The sequence below is a fragment of the Oryctolagus cuniculus genome, chromosome 1 (genome assembly GCF_964237555.1).
Source record: "Oryctolagus cuniculus chromosome 1, mOryCun1.1, whole genome shotgun sequence".
Lineage (NCBI taxonomy): Eukaryota > Metazoa > Chordata > Mammalia > Lagomorpha > Leporidae > Oryctolagus > Oryctolagus cuniculus.
The window spans coordinates 66144487-66165274 of record NC_091432.1 but is presented as its reverse complement, the minus strand read 5'-3'; the positions used below and the strand labels follow the sequence as shown (position 1 = coordinate 66165274).

General features: G+C 42.0%; 1 protein-coding gene across 1 annotated transcript in view; it reads right to left on the bottom strand.

Annotated features, from left to right (window-relative positions):
• Nucleotides 1–1721: 1721 nt before the first annotated feature.
• Nucleotides 1722–20788, bottom strand: part of SPCS2 (signal peptidase complex subunit 2) — a 36628-nt gene continuing 17561 nt past the window's right edge. Inside the window, exons 2-5 of the mRNA XM_002708690.5 lie at nt 17443–17526; nt 16745–16905; nt 9802–9936; nt 1722–2610 (exon numbers count right to left, since the gene is read on the bottom strand). Of these exons, the coding sequence (XP_002708736.1) occupies nt 2424–2610; nt 9802–9936; nt 16745–16905; nt 17443–17526 (567 nt within the window). The 3' untranslated portion in view covers nt 1722–2423. The remainder of the gene's footprint in view (nt 2611–9801; nt 9937–16744; nt 16906–17442; nt 17527–20788) is intronic.

Here is a 20788-nt window from a genome sequence, read left to right as displayed (position 1 = left end):
GACTTTTTATAGGGCCATGCATCCTCAATTTTCTCTTGAGGTATATTACCAGCAGGTTAAATACAGTCAAATTATTAATGCTCTGAACTCATTGCCAACAAAGTCAAAAGGAAGGAGAAGGGCCCCGCTAGGTGTTGGGTCAGCAAGGCGAGTCAATGGTTTGAATCCAGAGTAAAACCAGTGGGGAATGTGACAGGGTGTCTAAGTTTAAGGTTTTCCCATGGGACACAGCCTGCCCGAGTGGTTATAGGTTATCTTGGTTGGTTGTTTCAGAGCAGGAACTGTTCCTCTGAGAGAAAAAAGTTATAGATACCAGTCTGCTCCTCCAGCTCTAATGGGCATATTTCTGGCTTCTGTACTTCTGTTTGCTTGCTTGATAATGGTCAAAGCCACCAAAATGTAGTTTCTGCCTTTAAACCACCCTCCCCGCCCCCGCCCCCGCAACTCAGGGCTGTGTTCTCTGGACTTGCTCTGTGAGAGGGCAGTTGTCAGCTGGCTAATAAAGACTCCTAATTTGACTTCAAAAGTCTTGCTGTGTTTTAATCTGTATGCCCCACAACAAAGACAAAGGTGCACTTGGTGTGAAGGAACGTCAAGGGGTCATCATGGAGACAGCTAGTCACTGCCTACATCCAACAAGCCGTGGAACCTGTGTCTTAACAAGAATTTCTCTGTTGTAAAAATAGACTGATTATACATTCCAAAAGCTTGAAGTAGCTCACAGGATTAGAATTATCACGGGGGCAGTGGGGGTGAGAAACAGAAAGAGGAAACTGGAAGCTCAGAGAATTCTGTGGCTTACCCACGGCTTACCAGAATAAAGAACACAGAATCCAAAGCTTCAACTTCCCCTTCAGTGCTGTTCCATAATCCCCTACCGTGTGGTGCTGTTTAGGGCACCATTCCCAGGTGAACTAGCACATGTGTTAACCTGAATACAGTTTGGGGAACTAGGCTCAGCTGGAATTGCACTTTTCTAAGACAAAGGACCATATTTCTAAAGGTCAGAGATAGGGGCCTATGCCCAGTTCTTTTCGGATCATGCTGGGAAAATACTGGAAAAGATGCTGCTGTTTCATCTTTGCAGAAGAAAACTCTAGAGACAGCTTACTTGGGTCTGAATTCTAGTTTCATCAACAGCTATGTGGCAAACCACTGAACTTGTGTGCCTTGGTTTCCTTATCCATCAAGCAGGGGTAATCTGGCCTATGGTTAAGACTCCTGCAATCCCATACTGGGGGGCCTGGCTCAATACCTTGCTCAGCTCTTGACTCCAGCTTCCTCCTGATGCAGATGCTGGGAGTCAGCACTGATGGCCACTCAGGAAGACCTAGACTGAATTCCTGGCTTCTAGCTTCAGCCCCACCCAGGGGCCACTGTGGGCATTTGGGGGTGAGTGGGATCCCAGTAGCCGAGAGCTTTTTGTCTCTTTCTCTCAAATAATATAAAATGAATTAAAAATTTAAATCATAGTACCAAATGCTTAGAAACATGAGTATTACCAGGAATATGTTATATGTTAAGTACTCAAAGCAGCCCCTGGCACAAAGTGAACACTGAGTGCTGCTATAGGTGTTGTCGCCACCAGAAGGCTGAGGTCTTCAGTGACTGCATCTCAAGGGGCCTCTGACCAATAACACAGCCTAGGGGTGAGAAGAATCAATAGTAACAGCAACACTTTGGCCCCTGCTGCTCTGCTCCATCCATCAAGACTACAACTCTTTTTTCACATCTTCTTTCCTTTTATTGAAAAAAATTTTAGAAAAATGGCAGTTAATAAAGGGCACAAACAAATCAACAGGGATACACTAGTGGAAAACACAGACAATATAAAACTAAAAATGCCATTGGCTTCTTTAATTGGTTAAGAGCACAAAATGTAACAGGCGAAGGTCTGTTTTAAACAAATTAAAAAGCTGTGTTTTTTCTTTTTAATTCTCCCCAAGTCAGAGATACACACACACCCACAAAAATGGTGTGTGAAGGAAAGCTGTCATACACAAGAAGTTGTATCCTGAATTCTCAGGCAAACAGCTGTTGAAATAGGAATTAACATAAAGTCAGCAAGAGGTTAGCAATTTTTAAAAACTGAGTCTTCAAACGCTGCATGGCACAAAGCTATACTATGTAAGTACTGCTAGGTACAAAGGGAAAAGTCTGCACGGCTTTTAGCAAAAATGCTTTTCCAAAAAAGCAAATAAAATACAACCAGCAGACCAAAGAGGCTACAGCTAGACATCAGAGCTACAACTTCTCATATCTGTGCTAGAAAATGCTATTTATCCAGAATGGACTAAAATTTCAGGACAAAACAGGGACATTTCTAACATTCTTACTTTACCCATTTTAAGTTCTGTTTCTTCCCCCCACCCACTTGGTAATTCAGCATGAGCCAACAGAAATTGGGCTGCTTTTAGAACTGGTTATTTTATTTTTCTTTCTGTGGCAAGACTGTCATGGAGCCTGGATATTTCAGGTTCATACGCATCCATGACCAGCGTTCCACTGTGGTCAAAAAATTTAGCAATGGACTTGGTGAACTCAGCTTCTCGCTGCTGCTTTGTTCTTCCACTGATGAAAGTCAGCTTCAGGGTATATTTGTCATCAAACCTAAGTAGGGGGCAAAAAAACAAATAAATAAATCAAAAACTAGACATAGAGGTTTAACCAATAACAATATAGTACCAAATATTTTTGAAGCACAGGGATAAGTTGGGCACTTTAACAGAGAACACATACATAGATCTCTCAAACAAAAACAAAAACAGACTGAAGCTCCTAATTGGCTCCCAAATACTAGTTCTGATTTCCATGTGCTGACATGCCTTTCCTGATTTCATCACTGTGCACTTCCTGTACTGTGTCAGTCACACAGACCATCTTTCTTTCTTTGAGAGGCAGAGTTAGAGAGGCAGAGGCAGAGGGAGAGGGAGAGAGGTCTTCACTCCCCAAATGGCTGCAATGGTCAGAGCTGGGCCCATCTGAAGCCAGGAGCCAGGAATTTCCTCCAGCTCTCCCACGTGGGTGCAGGGGTCTGAGCACTTGGGCCAACCTCTACTGCTTTCTGAGGCCATAGCAGAGAGCTGGGTCGGAAGTGGAGCAGTTGGGACTTGAACCGGTGCCCATATGTGAGACTGTCACTGCAGGCATCTTCTTTGACCTCTGGGTTTTACACTTGCCATACTAAAGGGTCTTCCTAGTAGTACATACTTATCTCCTATTTCATCTTACTAGTTCCCATTTGTTAACACTACCCTTAGATATAAACTTTTCTGGGAAACCCTTCCCAAGTGCTCCCAATCTGGCTTTTAAATGCCCCCTTTGTCCGCCACAGCACCATCAATCAATATTCAACTCACATACTGAGCGCCTGTTATATACCAGGGTCTACTGATAGATAGTTCATTGATAGTACAGGAGCTTATCTATTCAAAAAAAAAAAAGTTTCTCCACAACATATGTAAAGTATTACAAAAGAAAAAACTACATGTGATTTTCAAAATTGTTTTTGCAAACTGGTAGGTGATCAAATTTTTATGAATTCATTAGGAACCTTGCTTTCAAGGATGCTCCCCCAATTCCAGACTCTTAGATCTTAGCATCCTGTGATCCAATTTAGCTCCGGGTCCTACTCTGACCCCAGGCCTAGGGTGCCAACTGCTTCGCTGCATGCATTACAGATTCCTGAGGTATACCTTAAGGCACTTTACTGTTTCCACCCACTCAATAGGGTTTAGTGGCACCCACATTCTCCATGCAAAACCACTACCCATTTCTGTCTCCATTTATTGGGGCATATTCAGTGGATAGTCCAGCTAGCATTATCTTCAGATGAAGTGGGTTTTTGAAGCTCTACTTCTGGAGTCCAGGATTACTGTCATGGTTAGAACACTGCCTCCTGTTAACTAGTGCTTAGAAAATCACAGCTTCCTGCTCAATTGTTGGTCTAAGGAGTAATAATGGGCTTTGAAATCTTTTCCACCTCTCAAAAGATTTTGTAAAACTCTAACCAACTGCTGCTGATGTCACAATAATTTTTGGACTTCCAGGCAATTTTACTGGCAGTTAAATGGTACTTTAATGTGTAGCTAAGACAAGAAATAAGTTGTGACCTAACACATTTCAGAAATAGTTATTCATTAATTCAAATACTTACTGTATGTGCCAATTTTAGATGCTAAGGATAAATAACACTGAACAACACAAATGTCTGCCTTTAGGAATTTCCATTTTAGTGTGTGAGGGGATAGACAATAAGAAAGAACAACCATGAGATGTTGTTTTAAATACAGTGGGCAGGAAAGGCTGCACTAAGCAGATGTTTGAGCAGAACCCTAAATAAGGTTAGAGAACAAGGAGGAGCAGCCAGTGCAAAGACAACAGCAGGCCTAGAATGGCTGAACAGTAAAGTGGCCAATGTGAATGGAATGGAGGAAAGAATGTGCCACAGGAGACGAGGGATATGTATGCACATGTGTGGAGTGAAGAGAAGAGACACATATGGACTCCTTAAACATCGGTAGGATTTTACATTTTTCTCTGAATAAATTTTGAGCAGAGCCCTGGGCTGATATGACTTATGTTTTAAAAGGATTACTCTGTTGGCTGTGCTGGGAAAAGACTATGGGCAGGGAGAGTAGCTACAGAGGTCCATTAGAGCTTTATTGCAATAACCTAAACGAGAGATGGAAGTAGCAGGAGAGACGGTAAATGATCAGGCTGAATATATATAGATTCGCTGACAGACTAGAGGAAGGACCAAGAGACAGAAGTCAAAATGACTTGAGAGTTCAATAGGGATGAAATTCCCACTTACTGAGAGGGGGAAACAGGGAAGAGCAGGTTTGGATGAAGGACAGCAGTTAGGTTTTGGACTTGTTAACTCTGAGCTTCCTCTTTGGATCTAATGTCAAACAGAAAGCTGTGACGTATTTAGGGCTTGGAGAAGAGGTCTGGGATGAAAAATACAGATGTAGAGATCTGCATTATACAGGCAGTATTTATGAAAGTTTCCTCTAAGACTTATTCTAGCAAGTTACTATAGAGAAGTGGTTCTAGGAACAAGCCCTGGTTGCATTCCAAATTTAGAGAAAGAGGAGGTGAAGAACCACAAAGGAGAAGGAAAATACATTAAGAAGAAAATAATCTAGATGCCTAGTTTTGGTTGGTTGTTTAAAAAAAAAACAAAAACAAAACAACTTTCAGATACTGGGGACAGGTCAATAAGATGAGGAAACAGAAAAGCAGATCCAAGTGATAATGGGAGAAAAATAGAAGGAGTAGAGAGATGAAAAGACCATATGAAAAGCATAAGGGGAATGAATTTTCTTTTACTTGGTAGAAATTACAGTATGTCTGTACATCTAAGTAATGATCCAGCAGACAGGGAAACATCAAGTATAAAAAAAAATCAGAAATTTAGGTGACCAACGGAGGGAGGGCTTTAGAAAGATACTCAAATTACTGAAGATGATTTGTTATTAGTAATAGCAAAGTCTATGGCATATTCATGGAAATAAGTGTGTAAGGAATGACAAAAAAACCAAGGTAACTGGAAGAGAAGTAAAAACTAAGAGGCCAAAGTACTGGAATAATCACATATTTGGATATAGAAATATCAAAATTTCTGAAATGACATAGTATACTTCAAAAAGTCCACTTAAAAACTGAAAAGGGGGGGAGGAAGGGTGCTGATGCTGGGGCATAGTGGGTTAAACTGCCATCTGCAGTGTTGGCATCCTATGTGGACACTGGTTCAAGTCCTGGATGCTCTACTTCTGCTCCAGCTCTCTGCTAATGTACCTGAGAAAGCAACAGAAGATGACCCAAGTTCTTGGGCCGCTCTACTCATGTGGGAGATCAGGAAGAGGCTCCTGGCTTCTGACTTCGACCTGGCCCAGCCCCAGCTGTTGTGGCCATTTGGGGAGTGAACCAACAGATGGAGAGGGAGAAATGTCTTCTTTCTCTAACTCTGCCTTTCAAATAAATAAATAATTCTTAAAAAAAAAAAAAACACAAAAACTGGAAACGGTATACTAATTTTGGTAAAAACATTTTTTAAATCCATGCACTAATGTTTTTATAATATACATTTTCCAGTCATCATATGCATGATTTTTAAAAAACTTTTAAATCAAATTTAATCTTAGTTCTATTTTCCTTGAACGTTTTGAAGTATGCTATTATGTCACAGGGTGCCAATGACCCAGGAGCTATCTTCAAGAAAACAGTGGTTCTCTATTTAACTGCCATGAGTGGCAAAATGGACTGACATGTAATTCAAAGCGGGTGTTTTAGGGAGGAGGGCTGAGGATGAATTAGAAACAGCAAAGGGGAACAGAGAGAGACCGACCCCCATCTCTAGTACCAGGGTGATGAAGGGTCTGACAAGAACAGGAGCCACCATTTGTAGTCTACAGAGGAAATTTATCTTTAGGATCATGGTCAAATTTCACTTAGGCGAAGAATGAGAGGGAATGTCTAGAGACAAGGGAAGATTATATGGGATTCTGTGGGTGGCTGACAATGACTTGGCTGCAAATTAAGAGGTCAAAGCTTCAGTGGAGGCCAAGGCAGCAACTGAGTCCGGGTAAATTTCATTCATTCACATAACAAGACTTTTATACATCTAAGCTGTGTTAGACCTTGGGTTAGGTCTGGGGACCCAGAAGTAAACTAAATTGTATGACTCAGGTAACAGAGGAAAGCATTAAACACTCTTCAGCATACCTAGAGTATCTAATCCAGACTAAGGGGGAAGGCTACTTAGAAAAGGTGCTAAGTAGGAGATAGCCAGGTGACAGTCAAGCCAGAGAAGAATCTTTCCAAAGTCTTAAGATCACTGGGAAGCCTAGAACTTAGCAAATCCCATAATATTGCTACATAAAGAATGTGTTTTGGGAGGGACATGAAACAAACCTGGGGATGTCACTAGGAGACTAATGTTTAAAGACTTCCTGTACTGAAGATGTTCAGACTATATACTGAATATACTGAGAACCAAATGAAGACTTTTTTAGAAGGGAGTCACTTGAGTGTGGTAAGTTTGCACGTGGCACTGGCAGTCTGTGAAATTTTTCACTGTCATTTCACATCACGTGATCGGGTGGCCATGAAACAAGACATCACAGCCAAGCACTACCAAGTCACTCTGAGATATCGGGGTGGAAGGCTCAGGAGGTCTGAGCGAGAACACTCATACTTCCTTCCACCAGTAACACGGCAATTGCTAAACCAGTAGGGCATCTGGAAAGATCAGAATCCTCATACCATACACTGTTATTGGGATTGCAGAATGGTGTAGCCACTTTGGAAAATCATCTAGCAAGTCCTTAAACAAATAAAGAGAATTACCAAATGATCTAGTAACTTCTCCAAGGTATACTATCCAAGAAAAATGAAAACCTATGTCCACATGAAAATTTGTACACAAATGTTTATAGCAGTATTATTCATAATAGTCAAAAGATAGAAACAATCCAACTTTTCATCAACCAATGGATGGATAAACAAAATGTTATTGTCCACATAATGGATTACCACCCAACTATAAAAAGGGATGAACTACCGATACCTGCTATAACATGGATGAAATACAAAAACGTCATATTAAGTCAAATAAGCCAATCAGAAAAGGCCACATATTATATGATTCCATTCACATAAAAAGTCCAAAAAAGGGAAATTTATAATAAATAAAAAGTAGACTGATGGTTGCTTAGGGTTAGGGTAATTAGAGGGATACAGAGGTTATAGCTAAAAGGTTGTTCTCAAATTGACTGTGGTAATGGTTGCAGAAATCTGAAAACCCACTAGAAATCACTGACCATTTTAAATGGATAAAGTGGGGGCTGACCTGGTGCAGAGGGTTAATCCACTGCCTGCATGCTGACATCCTGTACAGGAGCACTGGTTCAAGCCCCAGCTGCTCTGCTTGACCCAGATCCCTGCTAATGAGGCTGGAAAGCAGCAGATGACAGCCCAAGTACTTGGGCCCTGCCACCCATGTGGGAGACCCAGATGGAGTTCCAGGCTCCTGGCTTCAGCCTGGCACAGCCCTGGCCGTTGTGAACATTTGAGAAGTGAACCAGAGGATGGAAGAGATAGCTTGCTTACGTTGTGTGTGTGTGTGTGTGTGTGTGTGTGTGTATGTGTGTGGTGAGGGGAAGGGGAAAGAGTGCCTTTCAAATAAGTCTTTTGAATATGGCTGAGGTGTGTGTGTGTGTGTGTGTGTGTGTGTGTGGTGAGGGGAAGGGGAAAGAGTGCCTTTCAAATAAGTCTTTTGAATATGGCTGAGTTGTCTGGTAGGCGAACTGTTTCTCAATAAAGATGTTTTTAAAAGTACATAATAACTCAGAAGTGAGCCTTTGGCTTCATAGTAAAATACCCATATATCATACTGGAGTGCCTGGGTTTAATACCCGCCTTTGTTCCTGACTCCAGCTTCCTGTTAACACAAACCACGGGAGATAGTGGTGATGGCTAAGTAACTGGGTTCCTGCCACCCACGTGGGAAACCTAGATTGTGTTCCCAGCTGCCAACTTCAGATGCTATACTGATCTTCATATATGTGAATCAATGTATTTAAAATGTAAGGTCTTGGGCCGGTGCCGCGGCTCACTAGGCTAATCCTCCGCCTAGCAGCGCCGGCACACCAGGTTCTAGTCCCGGTCGGGGCGCCGGATTCTGTCCCGGTTGCCCCTCTTCCAGGCCAGCTCTCTGCTGTGGCCAGGGAGTGCAGTGGAGGATGGCCCAAGTGCTTGGGCCCTGCACCCCATGGGAGACCAGGAAAAGCACCTAGCTCCTGGCTCCTGCCATCGGATCAGCGCGGTGCGCCGGCCGCGGTGGCCATTGGAGGGTGAACCAACGGCAAAGGAAGACCTTTCTCTCTTTCTCTCTGTCTCTCTCTCTCACTGTCCACTCTGCCTGTCAAAAAAAAAAAAAAAAAAAAAAAAAAAAAAAAAAAAAAAGTAAGGTCTACTATGTGATAGGAAATATATCACATATATGTAGAATGGTACTAACAGCATGAATTCTGGGCTCAAACTAGGGCTGAAATTCCTGCTGTACCACTTTTGGGCAGTATGACCCGGGAAAATTAATTTAACCTTTTGGGCCTGTGTTTGTATTTATAAAGACAAGTGTTCCAAGGTTTAAATGAGATAATGCATTTAGTACAATATTCAATATATAGTAAACGCTTTATAGGTTTCTGGTATTATAACTAGTATCTTGTCCTCCAACAATTCTAAAGTCATTTTTGACTCCACTAATGATTTACCAAAAGTTATACACTTGAGCTGGAACATGAAACTCAGTTCTGGGTACCCACAAAGACAGCTATACACAGTTATACTCTTCACCAATCAAAAATAGATTCTAAATCATGCTTTTTTGACTTGCACAGTGCACTGCTCTAGAGATCCTTTGGAGTACAGTCAGAATCACAGACAACACAGAACCTAAAGAGGTTCTTCAAAGATAACTTACCTCATACCTTTAGCGTTTGTAGCTCTGCACTTACTATCAGTTAGCCGATCACAAGAAAAAGAATCATTTCTCATTCTTCCACCAAAGTGCTTTCTCCCACAGTTTATACTCAGAGCAATTCCAGGATAATACCATCTCACAACTGCAGTGCTAGAAAAAGCCTTCTAGATCATTCTATCCCTTTCTTCACTTTAAATGACTAGCACTATAATCTGCATATAGTAGTAATACAATAGTCTATTAATGATATTGACAACACTCCCTGAATAAATTCAATACCACAAGTTAAAAATCTGTGAAGACAATCATACCTTTTGAGACTGGAGGACAGCTGCCAAATATCATCAGGGTCCATTCCTGTAGGATCTTTCCTGTGGGCCACAAGAAAGATGCTCTTCTCCTTATATGAGGTATAAATGGTGAGAATCCCCATCATCACAAAATAGGTTCAAATAAAGTTAAGGGGAAAATACAGAACATGTAAACAAAAAAGATACAACTGAAAAAAAGAGCTACAGAAGCTTTCATAATGAGAATCCTCAAGATACTTCTTACTGCAAAAACACTGAAAATTGAGCTACTATATTTAGAAAGATTTATGTTATTTATTTAAACGGCAGAATTACAGACACAGACAGAGGGAGATCTTCCATCCACTAGTTCACTCCCCAAATGGCTGCAATAGCCAGGGCTGGGCCAGGCCAAACCCACGAACTTCTTCCCTGTTTCCCATTTATGTGGCAGGGTCCCAAGCACTCAGGCCACCTTTCACTGCTCTCCCAGGCACATTAGCAAGGAGCTGGATCAGAAGTGGAGCAGCCGGGACACAAACATGCCTATAAGGAATGCTGGTGTCACAGGCAGTGGCTTAACCTGTTAACCTCAGCTATTTCACTTTTATCCTTATGTTTATATACTGAAGTAAATAAGGCTCTCTGGTTAATTCTACAAACACTTCGAAAAGGAAGAAAAAAAGGGTATAAACCAGCTCTCTCATTTTCTATGTTCAAGGATAACATTTGCTTATTTCTCTATAAAAAACTCAACTAGTAATGATAGTGGACTTGACCATACTCAACCAATTAGAAACTAGCAAAGTGACTTCAAATTATTTACTGTAAAATAATTACTTCCTATGTATACAAAGACTTATATTGTTTTTGACAGTATTAACTATCATATTTGAGCACTTACCAAGTATCAGAAACTACCATAAAAGCTTCTTCTACATTGTGTCCTGCAAACATTATCAACAGGAAAGGGAGGAAAGTATAGAGCGAAGTGTATGGACTCTCAGGTGAGACAGTCCTAGTGTGGAATTGTGGCCTTTAACATGCCTAACACTGACAAATTATTTTCTTCCAAGTATTCTCATCTTTTAAAAAAGGAAAATATACCTGCCATTTTAGAAATGCCATAGTGGGGTATATGTGTGTCTCTCTCTCATGTACATAGAATTAAAATACCAGTTAGACACCTGTATCCCATATCGGGCAGCCTGGGTTCATTAACTGACTCCAGCTCTTGATTCCAGTTCCTGCTAATGTAGACTCAGGGAGGCAGCAGTGATGGCTCAAGTGGTTCCAGTCACCCACATGAGCAACTGGATGGAATACCTCACTAACGGCTAACAGCTTCAGCCTGGCCCAGTCCTCGCGTGTGGTGAGCATTTAGGGAGTGAACCAACATACAGGAGCGTTTTCTCTCTCAAAAAACTAAAAAAAAAAAACCTGATGTGATTATTAAAATGAGATCTTGTTTTGTTTTAAACAAATATAACCAAACAAATGAAGTGCCATCAAAGTAGTTCTCTTGGGAGGCTATGTATCTGTAATAATGTTGTCACTGTTCAAAGCTTGTTAGAATTCCCTGGGAACTATCTCTAGAACCAGTGGCCATTCTTCTGAACTGTCTCAAGAATAAAAAACCTACACTGAGATGACTAATTTGAATACTGAATAGAATCAAAGATCACTTGGTGCCAATTCCGGGAATCGTAATTTGGGATCAATTTGGATAACATTTTTGATCAGGGTCTGCTTTATTAGATAGTTTGCAAAATGCCTGAAGGTAAATTTCTAAAGTAGAATTTAAAAATATTTCAAGTAATAACAACATTTTAAAAATATTTGAGAGGTAGAGTTGCAGAGAGGTCTTCGTCTGTTGTTTTTCCCCCTAAATGGCTATGACAGCCAGAGCTGCGCTGATCCAAAGCCAGGAGCTTCCTCTGGGTCTCCCATGGGGCCATTTTCTGCTGCTTTTCCAGGGCATAGCAGAGAGCTGCATCAGAAAAGGAGCTGGGACACTAACTGGTGCCCATATGGGATGCCGGCACCACAGGTGGAGGCTTAGCCTACCACACCACAGCACCGGCTCCAGAATACGTCTCTTGGGAACGTGCAATAACAACCCCACTTTCATGAGTACAAAGTGCTCTCGCATCCGTTTTACAAAAGAGGAAGCTAAGGCCAGGAGCAGCCCAGTGACCTACCCTGGGTGGCAGGGTAGTGCAGAACCAGGCTCAAACTTAAGCCCCACAGGAGGCAGGGCCCCATAACACTGTTAAAAACAAACAAAAGTAAACTATCTACCAAAATAACTTGGTTTAAAAATCTACACACAAATAACTCAATAGCACTATGTGACTCTTAAAAATGAGGTAGAGGGGGTGGCACTATGGCATAGCAGGTAAAGCTGCTGCCTGTAGTGCTGGCATCCCGTATGAGCACAGGTTCGAGTCCCAGCTGCTCCACTTCCAATCCAGCTCTCTGCTATGGCCTGGGAAAGCAGTAGAAGATGCTTCTTGAGCTCCAGCACCCACACGGGAGACCTGGAAGAAGCTCCAGGCTCTTGGCTTTGACTGGCCCAGCTCCAGCCATCATAGCCATTTGGGGAATGAACCAGCCGATGAGAGACCTCTCTCTGCCTCTAACTCTGCCTTTCAAATAAATAAATGTTAAAAAAAAAAAAAAAAAAAAAAAGAGGTAAAGTTGTATATACTAACAGGAAAAGATGTCCACTGTATCTTCTAATTAGCAATAAAATATTGAGCAGTACATACAGATTGAAGTTAGAAGGGGAGACATAAAAAAAGTTACTATGAACATGCGTAACTTTTTTTTAAATTTGAGAGGCAGAGAGGTAGGTAGAGAAATAAGGAGAAGGACAGACAATACATACATATACACACATAGAGAAAGTTCCCATCCATAAGTTCACTCCCCAAATGCACGTAATAGTAGGGGCTGGACCAGGCCAAAGCCAGACTCCAAAAACCAATCCAGGTTGCCTGTGTGGGTGGCAGGACCGAATTAAGCCATTTTCTGCTGTCTGCTGGGGTGTGGGACATCAGCAGGAAGATGGATCAGGAGTGGACACTCCAATAGGGGATGCAGCTGTCCCAAGCAGTGCCTTAACCAAACACCTGCCCCTGAATATGCACAACTTTTCTAATAATTCTTTGTATTCAACTTCTTGAGAAATAATCAAGTTGGACTGATAACAATCATTAATTTTGTATAATCATAGAAAGGAAAGTAACTGAAGACACTCCTCAATTTAATGATGGTGTTATATCCCAACAAGCCCACTGTAAATCCAAAGTACTGAAAGCTGAAAATCCCTTTAAGGGCTTCCCAAATCCATAAGAGTCATTCCAGCACCACAGTGTGCCCCAGAACCTGGACACAGAGCTTTAAGACTTGATGTTTAGGGCTGGCCATGTGGCACAGGAGGTTAAGCGGATGCCTTTCATATCAGCACCCCATAGGGTACTAGTTCAAGTCCCAGCTGCTCCACTTCTGATCCAGCTCCCTGCTAATGAACCTGAGAAAGTAGCAGAAAATGGCCCAAATACTTGGGCCTCGGCCACCCATGTGGGAGACCTGGATGGAATTTCAGGCTTCTGTCTTCAGCCTGGAACAGCACCGGCCACAGCAGCCATTTGGGAAGTGAACCGACAGAAGAACTGTCTGTACCTCTGCTTTTCAAATAAATAAATATTAAAAAAAAAATGATTTAACGTTTTCCCTCCTAGGTTTCTTGCTTTGAGCTGATTCATCCTCTTTTCTTTTTCCCTATCATTTCCTTTTGAGATAAGACTATTTATCCTCTGATATCATACAAGTATATCTTCAGAGTATGTAACTTGTTCTCCATTTTACAGGGTCTCATAGTTAAAAGAATTTGCCCTGACTTCAGCTGAGACTTTGGACTTGGAATTTTTAATAATAACTAGAACTAAGACTTTGGGACCCCTAGGGATAGAATAAAGGCATTTTGCATTGTGAGATAGTCATGAACTTTTGCAGGCCAGGAGTGATGTGGTTTGGAGGCTCAGGTCCCCAGGGTGGCACTACCATAAGATGGTGGAACTTTTAGGAGGTGGGACCTAGTAGGTAGTCCCTAGGGCATTGAGGGCATGCTGCTGGAAGGCAGCTCCTGTATGAGTTTTTTTTTTTTTTTTTTTTTTTTGACAGGCAGAGTGGACAGTGAGAGAGAGACAGAAACATCTTCCTTTTTCTGTTGGTTCACCCTCCAATGGCCACTGTGGCCGGTGCTTCATGCTGATCCGAAGCCAGGAGCCAGGTGCTTCTCCTGGTCTCCCATGGGGTGCAGGGCCCAAGCACTTGGGCCATCCTCCACTGTACTCCCTGGCCACAGCAGAGAGCTGTACTGGAAGAGGGGCAACTGGGACAGAATCCGGCACCCCGACAGGGACTAGAACCCGGTGTGCTGGCGCCGCAGCTGGAGGATTAGCCTATTGAGCTGCGGCACTGGCCCCTGTATGAGTTTTCATGAGAGTAATAAAAGCCTGAGTTGGGGTTGATCCACTCTGCTTCCTGGCTTGCCATATGATCCTTCCTCCACAGAAGCTCCACCATCCACGATAGGGCTTTCACCAGAGTCAGCATCAAGCCATTTCGGACTTCCAGCTTCCAAACTGTCAGCTAAAGAAACCTTTCCTTCCTAAGTTAAACACACACACCCCCCAAGGATTTAATAACCTAATCTACAGAACATCATACCTTAGGCTATCATACTTTAAACGTGTTCAAAATAATTAGCCTGCAGTTGGGTAAAGTCAATAAACGTAAAGTACTGAATATCCCCAGTAATTCACTGAAGACTGTACTTGTACTGAAAGTGAAAAACATTACCAGTAGTATTTTCGAAGTTCATGTCCAACGTGTAGTCTTTTAATTCCATGTTCCCAGGGCCAGCATTATGGTGTAGTGGGTTAAGCTGCCATCTGCAATGCTGGCATCCCATACATGTGTACTGGTTCAACTCCTGGCAGCTTCACTTCTGACACAGCTCCCTGCTACACGCCCGGGAAAGCAGCAGAAGACAGTGAGTGCGTGGGCAACTGCTAAGTACGTGGAGGACTCGGATAGAGTTCTGGGCTCCTGGCTTTGATCTGGCCCAATACCAACTATTGTGACCATTTGGGGATAGATCAGCAGATTTCTCTGTGTCTCTCCCTTTCTCTCTGTAACTCCACATTTCAAATGAATGTATAAGATTAAAAAGAAAAATTTATTTATTTAAACAGACAGAGAGGTCTTCCATCCACTGGTTCACACCCCAGATGGCTGCAACGGTCAGAGGTGCGCCAATCCAAAGCCAAGTGCCTCTTCCGGGTCACCCACATGGGTGCAGGGGCCCAAGGATTTGAGCCATCCTTCACTGCTATCCCAGGCCAAAACAGAGCGCCGGATCAGAAGAGGAGCAGCCGGGACTAGAACCAGCACCCACATGGGATGCCGGCACTTCAGGCCAGGGCTTTAACCTGCTGCGCCACAGCGCTGGCCCCCTTAAATTTATTTCATTTCCTCGCAAACTTTCTGAAGTCCGTTGCATGGGTATGCTTTGGCACCACTGACAAATCATTAACAAACCATCGTTAATTGGGAATTGTCTGTATCACATAAGGAAATGTATTATAAGATCTCTCATTTAATTTTTTTTTTTTAAGATTTATTACTTGAAAGTCAGAGTTTCACAGAGAGAGAAAGAGGCAGAGAGAGGCAGGCAGAGAGGCAGAGAGGCAGAGAGAGAGGAGAGAGAGAGAGAGGTCTCCATCCACTGGTTCACTCCCCAATTGGCTCCAACAGCCTGGGCTACACCGATCTGAAGCCAGGAGTCAGGAGCTTCTTCTGGGTCTCCCACGTGGGTGCAGGGTCCCAAGGACCTGGGCCATCTTCTACTGCTTTCCCAGGCCATAGCAGAGAGCTGGATCAGAAGTGGAGCAGCCAGGTCTCAAACTGGCACCCATATGGGATGCTGGTACTGCAGGCAGCGGCTTTACCCACTTTACCACCCCATCTCATTTAATTTTTTTTTTTTTTTGGGCAGGCAGAGTTAGACAGAGACAGAGACAGAGAGAGAAAGGTCTTCCTTCCGTTGGTTCATCCCCAAAATGGCCACTACGGCCAGTGCGCTGCCCCCATCCGAAGCCAGGAGCCAGAAGCCTCCTCCTGGTCTCCCATGCAGGTGTAGGGCCCAAGGACCTGGGCCATCCTCCACTGCCTTCCTGGGCCACAGCAGAGAGCTGGACTAGAAGAGGAGCAACCGGGACAGAATCCAGCGCCCCAACCGGGACTAGAACCTGGGGTGCCGGCGCCGCATGCAAAGGATTAGCCTAGTGAGACGTGGCACCGGCCCCTCATTTAATCTTTACAATTCTGAGGGCTTACTACTCATATTTACAAGTAACAAGCATTCTAGTCTCAAAAAACTTGTTCATTAGCACAAAATTATAAATACCATGGATTTCAAACCCATGTTCTCTAGCTCCAAAGAGGTCCTTAATGCCACTGTAACACAAGCACCTCAGCTTAGGACCTCCCAGGACAGCTCTGTAGCTTAAAGGGAACCTGACCCGGATCTGAACCTCCAAACTCAGATCCTTTCCTAACATTTTGGAAGGAATGGCTTGAGGTAGCCTGTTCTGATGCCAAAAGTTCTAAGTTAGAAATGAAAAGAGCCAGGTCTCACTATTATTGTGCTATTGAGTGTTCATATTAGGATTATGATAACCTCTACATTCATAAAGTGAATTACAGATAAAATAGACATATTAAACCTAAGACACCACACATTTACAGATGTCCACAGCTCATAATATTAAGTTCTAACATCATTAGGCCCTACGATGAGAGTTTGCTTTTTGTGAGTAACGGGAAGGAGTTATCAGTAAAGATTGTTAGAAACTGCCACTTGAAAACAAACCTGAGCATCAATAAAGGATATGATATGACGCACAAAGCCAAAACAGGCTTGGACTCCGGAAAAGGGTGCATGTAATCCCAGATCAAAGCCACTATGGCAAAGAAACAGGAGATGGTACAGATGGTGAGGCGGCCGTCAATTAAACCAAAATTCTCCACATACTTGTATTTTTCCAGAAGTACCTGGTGAGAAGAAAAAGGAATCAAGCTAACAGGAATGCTTCCTTTCTACTACCTTCTTTTATTCTTGCTTTCCATGATAAATGTTAAGAATTATAGAAATTACCAAGTAGTTCTCTCCAATTGGGATTTTACTACTCCAAGCAAAGACTCAGCTGTTTGTGAACGATCCCAGAGAAAAAGCTCACCAACACCTTATATAAATCAACAACAATAAACCCTACCTCAGCTTTCCCCAAAGGACACGGCTAAAATTTTCTTTGCCCTTTTCAAATGGAGAGACAGTCAACTAATTCTGAAAGAACGTCCTGTCTCCTTCAACCTTTGGTGCTCTAGGCTAAACAATAAATTACTACCTTTCCTGAGAGGGTAAACATTTATATTTTAACATTTTCCCCTACTTGTTCTGTGAGAATTTTAGACACTGCTTTCTGGCTCAGTTCCTAACATTGAAAATTAATATCACAGAAGAGAAAGATCCTCCAGGAGGTGGGCTGCCAGTTATATCCATGCTAATGGATGCCTGCTCAAGAAAATTACCTTTTTGGCAGAATCATCCAGAGAGTTTTTCACAGCTGATCCATCCCACTTATCAATTTTTACAGGCTTATCATCAATCTTCCACTGGAAAACAAAGAAAAGTTGTACATCAAGAAACTCAGCATCTCACTGAAATTAAAATGAACTATTTTCTTCAGAGCATCTGTAAGTGTGCATAACATTTAGTGTTTGTCCTCTAATGCTGGAAAACTAAAACAATTTAAAGAGATTGAACAAGGTTAAGGTTGGATCACTAGAATCAGGCGGCTCTCCCAGGATGCTGCCACCTTCCTGCAGGGAAGTCAGCTGTCTGCAGGCCCAGAACCACACCCGCATGGGAGACCAGGAAGGGACACTTGGCTACTGGCTTTGGATTGGCACAGCACTGGCCATAGCAGCCATTTGGGGGGTGAACCAACGGAAGGAGGACCTCTCTCTCTCTCTAACTCGGTCAAAAAAAAAGTTTATGGAAAAATGAAATGAAAAAGGTTATTTTGTGCAAAAAATTTTGAAATCCATGTTTTTTCATAATACTCATTTTCCATGAACTAGATGTTTGAAGACATCTAGTACAAGACTACTTATTGCAATTTTTCTAGTAGTTAAAAAAGTATTAATCTAGAGGGGACTGGTTAAATAAACAATAGTACATCCAGATATCCTGTAGGGGTAAAAGGATATGGTGGAAGACTTCTCAATGTGTGAAAGTTTTTAACCATGTGAATCTATGACATAAAAATTTTTCTCAAATTCTAGTGATTAAGTGACCACAGCTGAAGTGGAACAGGGTTCTACAAATAATGTGATAAAGCTGTCTTTTAGAGATCACAATAGACAACTCTCAAATCCTGTAATTCACAAAATGACAAACTGGCAGATGAATCAAAATGCATCTGACTTTAGAATGGATTATTTTAAAAACATATCTCACCAATCTTGAGCTGTGAAATAGTTACAAATGAAAAAGAAATACTGCTCTTGAAATTTGTTAGAAGGGAAAATAGGAACTAAAACAGTCACACTTGAAAGTGATTAAAAGCCAGTCAAGTTTTATCCTTTGGCACCTTATAAAAACAAATTTTCTTTGAGCAAACTGCTCATGGTAACATGCTGCAATGGAGTTTCACAGCCTGCCAGCCTACAAATCAAACATGACACCTAATATTTAAAAATGCAAATTGAACCACAAAAAAACTGAACTGTTTCCTAGCTAAATAGCCAGCTCACTTACATGCAGTCAAGTACATCCCATTTTGATGACAACTGGTGGAGACAAACCTGCAACAGAATCTGAATTATTTGAGCCAGTATGTGGATGCGGTGCTGTGGTTACTCGCAGTTGGGCAGGGTGCAAGTGGCAGCACAGGTGCCTTTGCAGCATCGGCAGCTGTATACTCCCGTCAGAGGCCCCACACTGGTGCCGCCACCATCCCCCTACACCTTCCTCTGCCCTTGTACCATGGCTGACCAGCTGTCCAGAGAACAGACTGCTGAATTCAAGGAAGCTTTCTCCCTATTTGATAACAAAGGTGGTGGCACCATCACAACAAAGAAACTTGGAAATGTCACGAGTCACTGGATCAGAACCCAGGAGAAGCTAAATTGCAGGATATGATCAATGAAATAGATACTGACAGTAATGGCACTGTGGACTTCCCAAAATTTTTTGACTGTGGCGGCTAGAAAAATGAGGTAACAGAAGATCCATGAAGCATTCTGGGCCTTTGACAAGGACAGCATCGGTTACACTGGTATGGATGAGTAAGCAGTGGAAATGACCAAAAGATACTGATGGAGACAGGTAAGTCAACTATGAAGAATTCACACAAGTGACTGCAAAACAAAGGCCCACCTGCAATTCCTTTTCTCCTCCCCACCCAAAAGAATCAAATGAATCATTTACCTACCTCTTGCTAAAAAAATGTTCATTTATTCATTCTGCTTCTATATAGCAAAACTGAACACTGAAAGTATCTTCTGCCCATACACACAAATTTCCATCCATTGGTTGCAGACCCAGTCTCCTAAAGATCAAGCTACATTACACATACCTGTACTACCTTAATGACAAGGAAGCACTAAGCAGTCTTCTTACAGTTTCATTTGCTAATGATTAATAATACATTGTGTGGGCTGGCCAGTTTTTCATGCATGCAGTCTGATGATTGAGCAGAGTCATCTGTATTAAAACTAAAAAAAATTCAAAACCTATTCAGATGGGTACTAGTTCAATTTGTTAGGATACATTCTCAGACAGTTTTCTGAAAACAAACACAATTTAAAACTGGTTTACCTCTGTATCATGGGCAGAAAGATGCGTGAAGGAGAAGCTGTTGAATGCAGCCCCACTAGCAAGATGGTCCTCTTGTACACAGGTGTGCTCCAACCTGTGGTGACCCTGACACACACTGGCAACAGGCCTGTGTATGTATATAGGTTTGGCATTGTCTGAATTGTATTAGAGTAAAACAGGTGTCTGGTTGTCACCATTCACACAAATGTTTAATAAGAAACCTTTACCAAGGGAGCATCTTTGGGTTCTGTTTTTAAAACCTTCTAAACCATGACTTGGAGCCAGCACAGTAGGCTGCAGCTGTAGACCTCAGCACAACCATCAACACTGCTGTCCAAGACACTACAACTTACGTCCATTCCAAGTTGAATATGCTAGTTTTTTCTTTCCAAGAAAGACCATTAAGTTAAAAAGGTTTTTGAATTATTTGTAAAAATAAAGTCAGAATAAAGTAATGTAAAAAAATTTGAGTCATTCCAAAAAAGAAAAATCATATTCTCATAGGAAACAAGCCACACATCACTTCAGGCATCGCCACAGAAAAAAAACATGGCTCTACAATTCAGAGGCCATTTCTTAAAAATGTTCAGGAATGAACTATAAACACAGCATTACAATGTGTGCAGAAATACTGCTTGGTACCTAACAGTAATCTTCAGGATGTGAATAGAACATTTCAAGAGTTATATGAATCATAAAAAAGGTGATAATCTGATTTCTGAAGAGATGGAAATATCATTCTGTGTGCATGAAAAGCCAGAGGACATTTCCAAACAGTGACTCTGCTACAGAACAGAGAACTTCTAGAAAAGGGGCAAGCTGATAACAGCACTTATTTTTCTGATATTCCCTATTGCTCATCAACTAAAATGTATGCTGCTACTCATGTTCTCTCTACTGCTACTCAGCTATTTTAGAAGCTATCATTTTCCTCCCTTATTCTTGTCTTCCTCAACACTAAGTACAAACTTTTTCCTTCTGTACTAATAAAAGTTAAAAGACAAAGCAAAGGTTATTTTCTGTCATGTGGGACATCGAAGGATAAATCACAAG